Source organism: Sparus aurata, chromosome 22 (genome assembly GCF_900880675.1).
Source record: "Sparus aurata chromosome 22, fSpaAur1.1, whole genome shotgun sequence".
In the NCBI taxonomy this organism is placed as follows: Eukaryota; Metazoa; Chordata; class Actinopteri; order Spariformes; family Sparidae; genus Sparus; species Sparus aurata.
This window is the reverse complement of record NC_044208.1, coordinates 31020801-31033606: the sequence shown is the minus strand read 5'-3', so window position 1 is coordinate 31033606 and position 12806 is coordinate 31020801. Positions and strand designations below refer to the sequence as shown.

General features: G+C 45.4%; 1 protein-coding gene across 3 annotated transcripts; it reads left to right on the top strand.

The window, feature by feature from the left end:
• Nucleotides 1-2610: 2610 nt before the first annotated feature.
• On the top strand, nt 2611-12288 carry zbtb1 (zinc finger and BTB domain containing 1). Of its 3 annotated transcripts, XM_030405816.1 has the most exons (3): nt 2611-2629; nt 4831-5016; nt 7645-12288. In XM_030405816.1, exon 3 carries the CDS (start codon nt 7649-7651, stop codon nt 9701-9703), a length of 2055 nt encoding a protein of 684 aa, XP_030261676.1. In that variant the 5' UTR covers nt 2611-2629; nt 4831-5016; nt 7645-7648; the 3' UTR covers nt 9704-12288. The 3 variants fall into 3 exon arrangements, with proteins under 3 accessions (XP_030261676.1, XP_030261674.1, XP_030261675.1); XM_030405814.1 differs by lacking the exons at nt 2611-2629; nt 4831-5016 and adding an exon at nt 6954-7174; XM_030405815.1 differs by lacking the exons at nt 2611-2629; nt 4831-5016 and adding an exon at nt 7091-7213.
• The last annotated feature ends 518 nt before the right edge of the window (nt 12289-12806 follow it).

The following is a 12806-nucleotide window of genomic DNA, read 5'->3' as shown; positions in this document are numbered from 1 at the left end:
AATACATAAAACAAGCTCAGGCGAGAAATTTTCAACTTTCAACTATTTATTAATTCATAAATGCATTTATTTTTATTCTATATTTATTTTTAACATATACTACAAAGTGACAATCATTTATGCCAGGTTATGTGATTAATCAGTCACTATCTTTCTAAGATGGGGATGGAGAGTCAGGGAGAGTTTCAGCGTGTGAGCCGTCCCAGTGTGAACGGATAATCCGGAGGTGCGGAGCGAGGGCGTGTCGGTCTGACAGTCTGATAACTGCACAGGTCCTTCACTCAACTAAATACAGAGAAATGTCCTACAATGCAATGTTACAGGACCAAACAAAAGTAACGTAGTAACTGTAACTGTCTTTGCCAACTTATATGAGAAAAAAAATACCACAGCTGTACGTGGAGCAGTCCGTCCTCCTGTCCGTCCTCCTGTCCGTCCTCCTGTCCGTCCTCCTGTCCGTCCTCCTGTCTGTCCTCCTGTCCGTCCTCCTGTCTGTCCTCCTGTCCGTCCTCCTGTCTGTCCTCCTGTCCGTCCTCCTGTCCGTCCTCCTGTCTGTCCTCCTGTCCGTCCTCCTGTCTGTCCTCCTGACTCTTCGTCACATTTCTGCCCGAAAAACAGCGTCTGTCACCGGCAAAAAAAACTTTAACTCACCGAGTGTTTGTGGTGAAAATAAATCACCGCGACCTCCCGACCGAGACTTCAGGGAACACCTGGGAAACACCGACATCGTCATCATGACGTGTACCGTCACGCCTCTTTAGGAGCCGCAGCGCCGGCTTCCTGTGTGAATTACACAGGTGAAGGCGGAGATGCTTCGCTCTGTGTGAATCACCATCGGCAGAGAATTAGCGAACCACTGCTCCGGAGTTAATGCAGAGACGCTGTGTAAAAAGGGCTACTGTCTTAACTCAGACCTGGCGACTTTTTCCTCCTCCTCAGACCCAACGTCTCGGCCACGCGGACGTCGGGGGTGCGTTTGATGAAGTCTCCTGGTTAGCCAGTGATAGATTGCTGTCTAACTGTTGTTGTAGCCGGCCCGTTTGGTTCATGCCAGGCTCGAATCGAGCCTACCACTGGTGATGCACGCATCGTCTCATTTGATGTCATAAAAAGACGCATTTCTTTTCCGCAAAAGATGCCGGTGTTCAAAGCCGTGTTGACAGGGAAGAGGCAGAGGAGAAAACTGCTAAATCAACTAGGGCAGTGCAGGCGGGGCATCAAGGCCACTGTGGCCTTAGGGCAGATATTTTTTTCAGGGCCACGAGGCAAAATTGCGTCGTGGCCCTCGTGAAATTCCTGCGCTGGCTGAGACCCTATTTGTACTGTTGCTGAAGTTTGGTGCTGTTCTGAGCATTATTTGTGGCTTTTTGGTGGCGGTTTATATTTGGATCCATTTACTGCAGTGTATTGTTGTCGTGCCGTCGTTTCTGAGGTTGATAAAACTCCGTAAATTAGCGGTCTGCTAACTTGATCTCTCGAGAGGGAGTCTAACACAGTTTCACGGTGTGTTAGACCATGGATTAAACTTATACTGGAATATCCCTTTAAAACATGGTAAACGTCTGTAGATGTTCACTGAGTGACAGCAGGAGCTCACACAGTGTCACATGATGAGTGTGGTGACGCTGCTGCTGAGCACTTTAATGACGTCTGATTCTAAACTCTCATCAGCTGTTGTTTTCTGAATCCAACATGGCGGCTGACCTGCAGGTCACAGTGTGAGTGTTGGTTTGCAGCGCCCCCTGCTGCTCACCGACACTGTGTACAGCAGCTACATGAAGACACAACTAAATACTTTAAAACTACAAAATCTACTTTATTTCCCTCTCTGCAGACGTGTGTGTGTGTGTCATTATTTTCACAATCTGAGATAGTTATCTTCATGGTGACAAAAACACAAATATGTTCATTTAAAATAAAATAAAGAAAAGTGTATGAAGTTTAATTGATCCGACAGACGGTGATCAGATTGATCGTCTAAAGATAAACATGTTCCTGAAGTTAAACAGAGTGAGACGTCGCTGCTTCATAGGACCTTTGATCTGAGTTCTGAATCCGCTCAGAGTGAGACCTCCTCACAGACTCCTCCTCTCTGACGCCTCTCCCTTCAAGTTACACACAGGGTAAAATATCACACTTCCGGTCTGGACTTTCAAAATAATAGACATGTTTACAAATAGACATAAGGTTCGCTTTATGAGTATAGAAGCTTTCAGGCAGCTTTCAGGCAGCTTTCAGTATAGAAAGCTGATGACGTCATTAGGTGCCTTTCTATCCCTGTCATCTAATAAGTTTGTTTATTGGTGGAGGCAAGTTGAAGCATTTTTATATAACTTATGATGTTATTTACTGTTAATGAGGAAATAACATGGTTAAAACACTGTGTTACATTTATATACATTGTATACATACATATATTTCTAACCCTCCTTAATATGGAGTGTCAGTGTTTGTCTTAATGTGAAACAGTAACGTCATGATATTAATTAGCAGAATTAAGTGAACAAACCACAAAATACAATGTAAAAGTTTGAAAGCGTCACTGAAACGTTTATTCTGGAGGCCCGTATTCTGACCGGAAGTTCCATCTTGTGTCTTCTTCGTGCCTCCTCACTGGGTGGCGCTTGTCGGAGCGGCCATAGACATATATACATAGACGCCTCATCGACTGTGGAGGGGTGTGCCTACAGCGCCGCCATCTTGGAACAGGGCTAGCAGAGGCAGCGGTGCATCAACCTACGGAGGAAAGAGTTACTCCTTAATCTCAAAGTAGAATTATTTGCTGAATTTTGGACCGATTATCAAACGTATTGATTTGTTAAAAACGTCACACATGTAGCTATGATACAGGGTGCTTGGATATTTTTAAAATGCTGGTTTTACTACCCAAATACAAATTCAACTTAATGTTATCAGCAGACGAGCTTCTGACCGAAGATTTGTGAATGAAAAGATGCCGGTGTTTCGGATTTAACACGGGACTACATTAACTGGCGACCGTGAGCCGAATGCGTCTGTGGTCACCGTAGTTACAACAGATGTTGAAAACGGGAAGAGAAGACGTAGCTGTCCTCTGATCTGCCTCTTTGTTCAGGTTTTTTCCGTGAAAAACATACCTGATACGTGTTTGGGGTCCTGTTTGATTAAACGTGTCAGTCGCTGACTTATTTCACTTACCAGTGCCTTTGTTAAGGCCAGTGCATTTAATACAGAAATAGTGTTCAAAATACGTTGGATTTGATGAGTGAAATAAGTCAGATCTTCAGAGTTGCTGGTTGTTACGGAGGACGTTGTAAACAGGAAAGGTGAGAGTTGCTCTTCCTGTGAACGTGTATCTCTAATAAACCTTTATTAAAAACACGTACTCTGTCTTCTCCCTGTCTGAGTAAACATGCATCACATAGAGGAACTATTGAGCCCTTTCGAACAAACACAATTACGGGACTTGAGCTCACATTCACTGAGGGAAAAAAAAAATACCAGTGCGGCAGTCACTCCACTATGCCAATCAGATCACAGGTGACTCTCGGTATCACCTATTTCACTCCTCACAGCAGACACACAGCCACCTCCTGGTCGCAAAAGGAGGCCAGATCAACTTGTGACTGCAGTGTCTGTTCACCGTGTCTGTACGGTGATGATTTATAACACAAATAAGATTTTCCAAAAGAATATGGTGTTTCTTGGACAGCTGGACAGCCACGAGGAACAAAGTTCTCCTCTGTGTCCTGCAGCGTGCAACAAAGTCTGAGTCCTCAGGGGAGCCACTCAAAAAAATGGAAAGAATGTGATCCTGTGAGTTCCTGCAAGCTGTTCTGACGGTCTGATATTCAAAAAGGGTAGAGACAGCAGAGCCTATGTCTACAATAATAATAATAATAATAATAATAATAATAATAATGATGATGATAATGATAGAGATATAATTATAATACTAACAATATAATATGAATATAATAATAATAGCAAAAGCAACAATAATAATATAATTAAGCAATAACAAGAATCATAATATAATGATAATAATAATAATAGCAATAATAATAATAACAATAATAATAATACCAGTAATAATGAAAATAATATGATAATAATAGCAATAATAATAATAGCAATAATAATTAAAATAATATAATGATAATACAATAACAATGATAATGATACGTATAGTATATGTATATATATATATATATATATATATATATATATATATATATATATATATATATATATATATATACATATATATGTGTGTGTGTGTGTATATATGTATTAAAATAATATGATAATATAATAACATAATGATAATGATACGAATAGTATGTATATATGTGTGTGTGTATATATATATATATTAAAATAATATAATGATAATATAATAACATAATGATAATGATACGAATAGTATATATATATATATATATATATATATATATATATATATATATATATATATAAATATAATGTATATAAATATATATAAATATAATGTATATATATGTGTGTGTGTTTATATATGTATCAAAATAAGATAATGATAATATAATAACATAATGATATATATATATATATATATATATATATATATATATATATATATATATATGTATCTGTCTGTCTGTCATGTATGACGTTTGACAAACAAACCTCGTTAAAATAGCTTGACAACTGAGCGATTTATTATCACTTTTATTGTGTAGAAACACCATTCCTCCATAGCTGTAATGCACTGTAGGAGCGAGTGGGCCTGTTCCAAGATGGCCGCCCTGTAGGCACGCTGCCCTAGTGGGCGGCAGCAGTCAATGCGGCGTCTATGTATATATGTCTATGGGAGCGGCAGTCTGTGCGGAAGTTGTTTCATCCTGCAGGAGGAGAAGCAGCGAAGAAGAAGACGAAGAAGGAGAAGAAGAAGAAGAAGAAGGTCCTCAGCTCTCCGCCTGAACTCATCAGACCTCCGGAGGAAACTTCACCCCGCCGCCGACAGCAGCAGCCCCTCCGCCGGCCTCCTGTTCTCCGGTGAGTCGGCGGGTCGGTGTCCGGCCCTCAGAGCCTCCCAGCCGGGAAAAGTGCAGAGAAATCCCCGCGGCCTGCTGCGCTCGCTGCTAGCTGAACGCGGGTGGCAGTGCGGGGGTGGCGGGACTGTTTGCGGGAGAGATATCACTGTACACCGTCACGTGCGCAGCATTGACACCTACTACATCCGGCGTGGGTTTTCAAAATAAAGAGCGGAATAAGTAAATTTACCTTGTAAAGCATCGCGACATGTTCAATTAACGCAGCTATATGTGTTTAAGTCTGTATTTTGTCAAAGGTATATATTATTCAATTACTATCCAATTGAATTTTAAACACAATCGTCTTTTAGTCTGATAAACTACGTATAGACTTTTATCCACACGCAATGACTTCCGGTCCGGTCGCTGTTAGCCGTTGTTAGCTTTACCTAGCTAACCGCTGCGGAGCTGTAATCTCCATTTTAGCTCGTCAGTGTGGCCGACCTCTCCCTTCTCTGCTCCACACACTGTCCGCCTCTCACGGCGCGGTGTCGGTTCTCTACATGCGGGTCTCTCGGTGATGGCAGCCGGGGACTTGGTGAGTGTCCCCCGCACGCTCACGGCGGTGCTGCGGGGGCGCTGCGGGGGCGGACGGTGAGCAGAGCCGCAGCTCGGTTACTGTGAACCGTCTTGGTGTGGCGGTGGAAACTCCACCAAACTCTGTGAACCTGAACGCAGCACAGGAGTTTGAATGTTTCAGTGTTTACAGCAGCTGTGAAACTGACCTGGGACCTGCTGAATACAACTTCATAATCATTCTGTCAGCTGAACAGACTGACACGAGGCTGGAATCACTCATCAGGTCACAGAACCCAGTTTAACACCGTCGTGTTGTAGTCCTCAGAACGGTTCACATTAAAACATTAAACTCAGTCCTCCTGAAGATTTAAAGTCAGAGAAGTGTCGAGGTCCACAGAACAGTTCTGGAGCTTCACAGTAAAACAGAGTCGCAGCATTCTGCTGAACAACTGAAGCAGCTGAGACTTGATTTAAACATCAGAAGTCTCCATCAGCTCGTCTGCTGTGATCTCAGTCTGCAGCAGAGAACACATCACTAACTGATCTCAGACCAGATTTACACCTTGTATGTAGGTGTAAGTCTTCCCTCCGTCTCCTCAGATCAGTTATTGATGCTCCTCTCAGATGTGCTATCCATTATCTGACAGTTTAATGTTGATCTCGTGTCTGATTCTTCAGACGAATCATCTCAGCCTTCTTCAGTCGGACCTGAAACGGTTCAATATGGATCGAGTCGAGAAGAAAGAGAGACTCAAATATCAACTTTTCAAATTTGTAGTGAATATAAACTTCAGAGCACTTTTGCAAATGAAAGCTGAGTATCTGACCTCATTATTTCTCCTCCTGTCGTTTTCCTTCATGTCTGTCAGAACGAATTGGACCATGTGAGCCCAGCCTGTCCTCATGCTAACTTAGCCTCATGCTAACATCAGTGTCTGCTTAGCTTAGTTAAGTTGGTTTAATGACCCATAAGCGTCCCTAAAGACTCTGAAACTCAGAGCTCACACGTGTCCTTCAGGACAGAAACACGTCCAGCTGCTAACGATACAGCACTAAACACTTTACATTTACAGCCGCTAACTGCAGTTGTTGTGTAGCCAAATGGCAGCGCTAACGTCAGCATGCTAATATCTGACCTGTTCAGTCTTAAAGAAGTAACGTGGAGGGCGGTCGACTCATCTGACCTGACATTTGATAAATGTTGACTAATAATTAAATCACGTTTCATGTAAATGAATAAGTCAATCATTCAGTTAGCTTAGCATGATCAGATGCTACCCTCTCATTGTAAATCCTGCTGACTGTGAAACACACTTCTCCACCTGCACGATTACCTTTGAGCTTAACAACTGTAGTCTTTGGAAGTCATACTAGCTTGTGATGCTACACTGACTTCCTGTTTACATATTGATCACAGAGGTCTCCTAGCAACCGATTAACGCATTTCTAAAGTCATTAGCAGCTTGTTATGTTTTAATGATGGTTGGTTTGACCCTGATGTGAGGTGACTGACAGCTGAGGGACGAGATAATGTTGAGACTGGTGGTGCTGCAGGTCGGTCCAGGTGAAGAGGAAGCTCTGAAACCACTCCAAGGTTTCAGGTCCAGTTCTGACTGATCTCGTCAGCACTGCAACAAACCGTGTGTGTGTGTGTGTGTGTGTGTGTGTGTGTGTGTGTGTGTCAGTCATTCATCCTTTTTCTTCTTCAAACACGACTTGGCTCATAATATAGTTTCAGAATATGTTTTCTGAAAAGATTTATGATATTATGTGTCTTGTAAAATGTGAATAATTTTAAATGTAAATCCTGCAGTTGACTGAAGTAATTCTGCGTTAGAGAAGAGTTTCGCTGATGAAACGAGCTAAATGACTGAAGTCAGATCTCTTAATTATTCACGTCTGATGATGATGAGTCATAGCAGGACTGAGAGCTGGTTCTGCCTCGCTGAGCACAACCAGCCAAACGTTATGAAATCTGCAACGCAATAAAAGTCGACCACAGAGAAACCTCACAGCAGAAAGAATGCAGCCGTTTCATTTCTCTCTTCGTGTCTTCCTTTGTCGTCTGCAGGGCGATGGCGAGGCCGAGCCACAGCGATCATGTCCTCCAACAGCTCAACAACCAGCGGGAGTGGGGCTTCCTGTGCGACTGCCTCATTGCTATCGGGGACATCTACTTCAGGGCGCACAAGGCCGTCCTGGCTGCCTGCAGCTCCTACTTCAGGATGATGTTTATACGGGACCAGCACGGGGCCGGCCGTCTGGACCTCAGCAACATGCAGATCAGTGCAGAGTGCTTCGACCTCATCCTGCAGCTCATGTACCTCGGTCGCATCGTGGTAGGGAGCTATGAGTTTGAGGAGCTCAAGGCCTCCATGGCGTACCTGCAGATGTACTACATCCCAGATTCGCTGGAGGATCTCAGGGACATCAGGAGCTCCAACCTCACCCCTTCTTCCTCAGCCACCTCCTCCTCGTCCAGTTCCTCAACCGGCCCCGCCGGTGGGAAAATGATGTTTGGAGTCCGTATGTATGAACAGCAGAGGCCTGCTGCACCAGAACCAGAACGCTTACAAAAAGCTGTCAACAGCACTGCTGTGCGTCCACCTGCTCCAGCGAACGTCAGCAGACCGGTGGTGGAGGAGGTGGTGACCACTCCTCTGATAGTCGCACCACCGGTGGTGGACGGAGCAGCAGAGCAACCATGTGATTTGAGAAAGAGGTCCAGTGGACGGGGTTCAACGCTGAAAGACCGCCCTCGCTTTGGCCGCACCTACACCTGCGACGACTGCGGCTTCGTCTTTAGCTGCGAAAAACTTTTAATCGAACACATCCTGACCTGCACCAACCGGAAGGCCTTCCACCAGCCCAGAGGTACCATCGAAGGTGACAATGACTCCAGTAAAGCTGAGAGCTCCACCTCTGACAGCATCGAGGAGCACAGGGTCATCTGTAAAGGTGAGGACGACTGGCCCGAGGACAAGGCGGACTCTGACCTCACCATCAGGTCGGTGGCAGCCGGGACAGACGGCGAGCCTGGATCGACCCGGAACATCTCCATCAAGACGGAACCAGAAGAAGGCATATTCCCTGAGATAGAAGTGGTCCGAGTTGGTGAGCACTCCAACAGAGACTGTAGCACACGGTTCAGTGATGCCACGCGTAAAGATTTGCAGAGGGACAAAACTGGATCAGATCGTGAACCAGAACCTGGTGTCTCTGGTATGGATAACAGCAGCGAGCCTTTTGAAGTCCACATGTCCAGCAGTGAAGAATCAGGAGTCCCTGCAAAGCTCCGTAAGGTCAAAGATGAGAAGCAGGATGCCGACTGTGCCCCCTGTGAACTGTGTGGCGCTCTGTTAACAGAGGAGGACAAGTCCGCCCACTATCTGTCCAATCACATGGGCCACATATGTGCCTGTGGGAGGTGTGGCCAGGTGCTGATCAAAGGACGCCAGCTCCAGGAGCACGCAGAGCGCTGCGGAGAATCCCAGGGCGGGGAGTCGGACTCCCACGGGGAGGACGAGGCTTCGCTGTTGGAGGAGCCACAGGGGATGGAGGAAGGCCTGCTGGAGGCGGCCGACCTGGCCTGCTCTCACTGCGGCCTGCTCTTCCAGAACGAGAGCCTGGCGCTGGAGCACGCCTTGTCCTGCCACGACCAGGAGCTGTTCCGTCCGGTGCTACTGGACGAGGGCAGCGAACCAGATCACCGCCGCAAACACTTCTGCAGCATCTGTGGCAAAGGCTTTTATCAGCGCTGCCACCTGCGGGAGCACTACACCGTCCACACCAAGGAGAAGCAGTTCACCTGCCAGACCTGCGGAAAGCAATTCCTGCGGGAGCGCCAGCTCCGGCTGCACACCGACATGCACAAAGGCATGGCGCGCTACGTGTGCCCGGTCTGTGACCAGGGGACTTTCCTCAAACACGACCACGTCCGACACATGATCTCCCACCTGTCAGCCGGGGAAACCATCTGCCAGGTGTGTTTCCAGATCTTCCCTGGTGGAGAACAGCTGGAAAAACACATGGACGTCCATCTGTACATCTGCGGCGTCTGTGGAGAGAAGTTCCGCCTCCGCAAAGACATGAGGAGCCACTATAACTCCAAACACACCAAGAGACTATAGGAGCCTCCTCTGCATTTATACTAGTTTATTACTAAAAAAAAAGCCATAAATGTGAGAACAAATGTATGCACTTGAACACCAAAAAGATGACTTTTTAATCTGCACTTTTAAAGCATATGCATAACCTAAACGAGCGTTCACACTGCGAGCAGCGGGGCTGATGATTGGTCGCTGTGTTCTGACTCATGGAGACTGTGTGACAGTCTGCAGCTCTGAATCAAAGACATTCAGCTAACAGAGTCAGAGTCAGACACACCTGATGAAAGTAGAGTTAACTGAAACTACAAACCTTAGCAGACCGTCCTCGGCCGCAGCACAGCTAACCAGCTACACAGCTAATCAGATGTATATTATTATGTAGAATATTTATAAAGAAGCTGGAAGTTTATAAACAGAAACAGACGTCCATCTTTAGTGTCCAGAGTTTAAAATGATTCTTTAAACTGTCCAAAGAAATCAAACTGAGATTAAACTACAGAACGTCCAACAGTTTGATAACTGTTAAGAACCGATCCGTTTCTCAAACTTTAGCACTAGAATGAACCAAAGTTGGGTCAGCTGTGGTTCATCAGATGAATTCTGGAGACTTTGACTTTGTGTTGGTTCCTGATTGTTGCTCACAGTGTGAACGCACGGTACGACCGGCCGTGAACTCCAACAGAAATGAGAACTGGTCCGTCCTCCGAGCTTCAGTGAATTCTAACTGTAGTGGTGAACGGTTCTGTTGGGACTGTCCCGCAGACAGTGTGATGATTTGAATTCTGACATTGAGCAGATGCCCAGTTCAGTTTCCGTTTGGAGTGACCCGCCTGCCAGAGTGTCTGTCAGCATTTCAGAGGGCCGCGATGCCTCAAAGTTTCCTCGCTTTGATGTCAGTTTTTTCCTTAGAATACTAAAGTCTCTGAAGACAAAACACGTTGCGTTTGTCACGTTAATGTTAACGAGCACAGTCGGTGGAAAAACACTGAATTCTGATTCTTTGTTTTGAGTCCGACAGCACACTGATTCTTGCTCTTTTTATCGCTCGTCTCTTCGCTCACGTGTCTCGATGACGTGACAGTCGCTGTCCAACATGCTCAGTGTTCGGTGCCTTTACTGTAACAGTGGTGCACACTAGCACCATTGCTGTCTTCTTCACAGTGATGCATGCTGGGAGATGGACTGGCCTCCTGTTTCAGGAAATATTCAATACATCCAATGTGACAAAGACAACAAAACACTAGAAGTGGTCTGCTCGTCGGACCAGCGCCGATTCTGTGTGCTAGACTGGACTGTTGATTTTAAAGGAAGTTTCAGACCGGCCTCTCCCGGCTGTAGATGTGAACACAGTCACAGTTCTCAGGTGCAGACCAGAACAGAAGTGGTCTCATTCCGGTCACTCATTGGTTCTGGAACAGTTTGTGGTGGGAACAGGATCTGACCTGTATGACAAAGCTCCTGCAGCCAGGCGTGCTTTGCATGCTGGGATGTGGCATCTAGTTTATTTTTAATTTCTTTCTGTGTGAAAATTTATAAACTCATCCACTGTCTCCGCCCAGAGCGAACCAGCACCGGTCCCAGGTGAAACAGGGTTCTTCTGCTAATGGATCGCCTTGAGAGTCACATTAAGTTGTGTTTGGTTGTGCAGATCCGGACACAGCTTTAAACAGAACTGAATAAAACCTGATAGTGAAGAAACTAGTTGGAAAATCATTGCAAACCAGTTCAGAAACAGTCCAGCAGTTCTTCAGTTCTTAGCAGTGTACAATCAGTCTTGAGCACAACCCGGACCCGTTCAGACCCAGTCCATCTGTGATTCTGGACAGTGACGGTGTCGTTGTCTCCGTCCACAGATCTTTAGACAATCGATGTTTTGATGAGAACGCTGTGCCAATCAGGACCGGAGAGAAACTTAATTCATGAGGCCCAACAGAATCCTGCTGCCTTAAACCAGTTCAGAATCTAAAGGGTGCTTTGATAGAGTCTGGTCACTTTAAAACAAACTGAAACCAGTCCAAAGTCCTCAACGGACCCTTGATGCCCACTAAGATGGTTTGATAATTCAGAACCACACCTGAATGAAGCAGGAAGTGTCTGCTGATGAACCTGAATTACCTGTTCCTGCTGCACCTGAGTCACTTGGATAAACTCTCAGAAACGTCCTTTTTAATGGTACCGTGTCAATGATGTGAGCACTTGTTTCAGGTGGGTCGACTCTGACAGGTACCACGTGGACCGGGTTGTTGGGGAGGGAAGCTCATGTGTCACATTGCAGAGTTCCAGGTCGTATGAACGTAGGGCGTCGATGTAAAGTGACGGTCTGGTGCTAACGTTAGCATTAGCCACGTCCTAGCTCACATCACTGTTGTTATTGTTAATATCAATGTATTGAACCCTGGATGTCAGCAGACGGTGACGCTGGCGACAGATTGTAACCCTGAACTGTAACGCAGCAGCGTGACGGCGTCGAGCTTCCCTCCTCGGACACGGCGGTGAATGTGGTGTTTGTTCTGAAGCTTTGTCTCACGATGTTTGTGGAGTTTTGGAAGAATGAACACAAACTTTTCTTAAGCTCTTAATAAACCAAGTGAACTTCTGTTTGTGAAGTAACGTGTCTGTGCTTCTGTTGGACTGAAACCACCTTCATGTTTCTGTCCCTATAATAATGGATCCATCAATCTGGATCAGGTGAACTTCAGTCTGGCTGATTTGTTATTGAACAAAGTGATTTATGATTATTATTATTATTTAAAGTGTGTAACTCAACATGTCAGTTCACTCTGCGTCCACACGAGGGAGCTGCAGGATGAACTGTGACGTTCACACTCCAGACTGAAGACCCGCCCACCAGCAGTGTTCGGACCTCCTGATTGGACACTGCAGCTGTCACTCGCCCTCGCTGACAGGTCAGTTTACTCAGAGACAAACAGAGTCACTGACGTCAGTGAAGATTTATTCTGAAATATGAAGCTGTTGAATTTAATTCAGTGATAAGTCATTAAATGTTAAACCAGGACGTGTCAGGAATTAAACCAGTGATGATGTTCAGCTCCTTCACCTGTCAGATTTAAACCCAGAACCTGTCGAGAACACGAAGAACGTGAAGAACACGGAACACTGAATG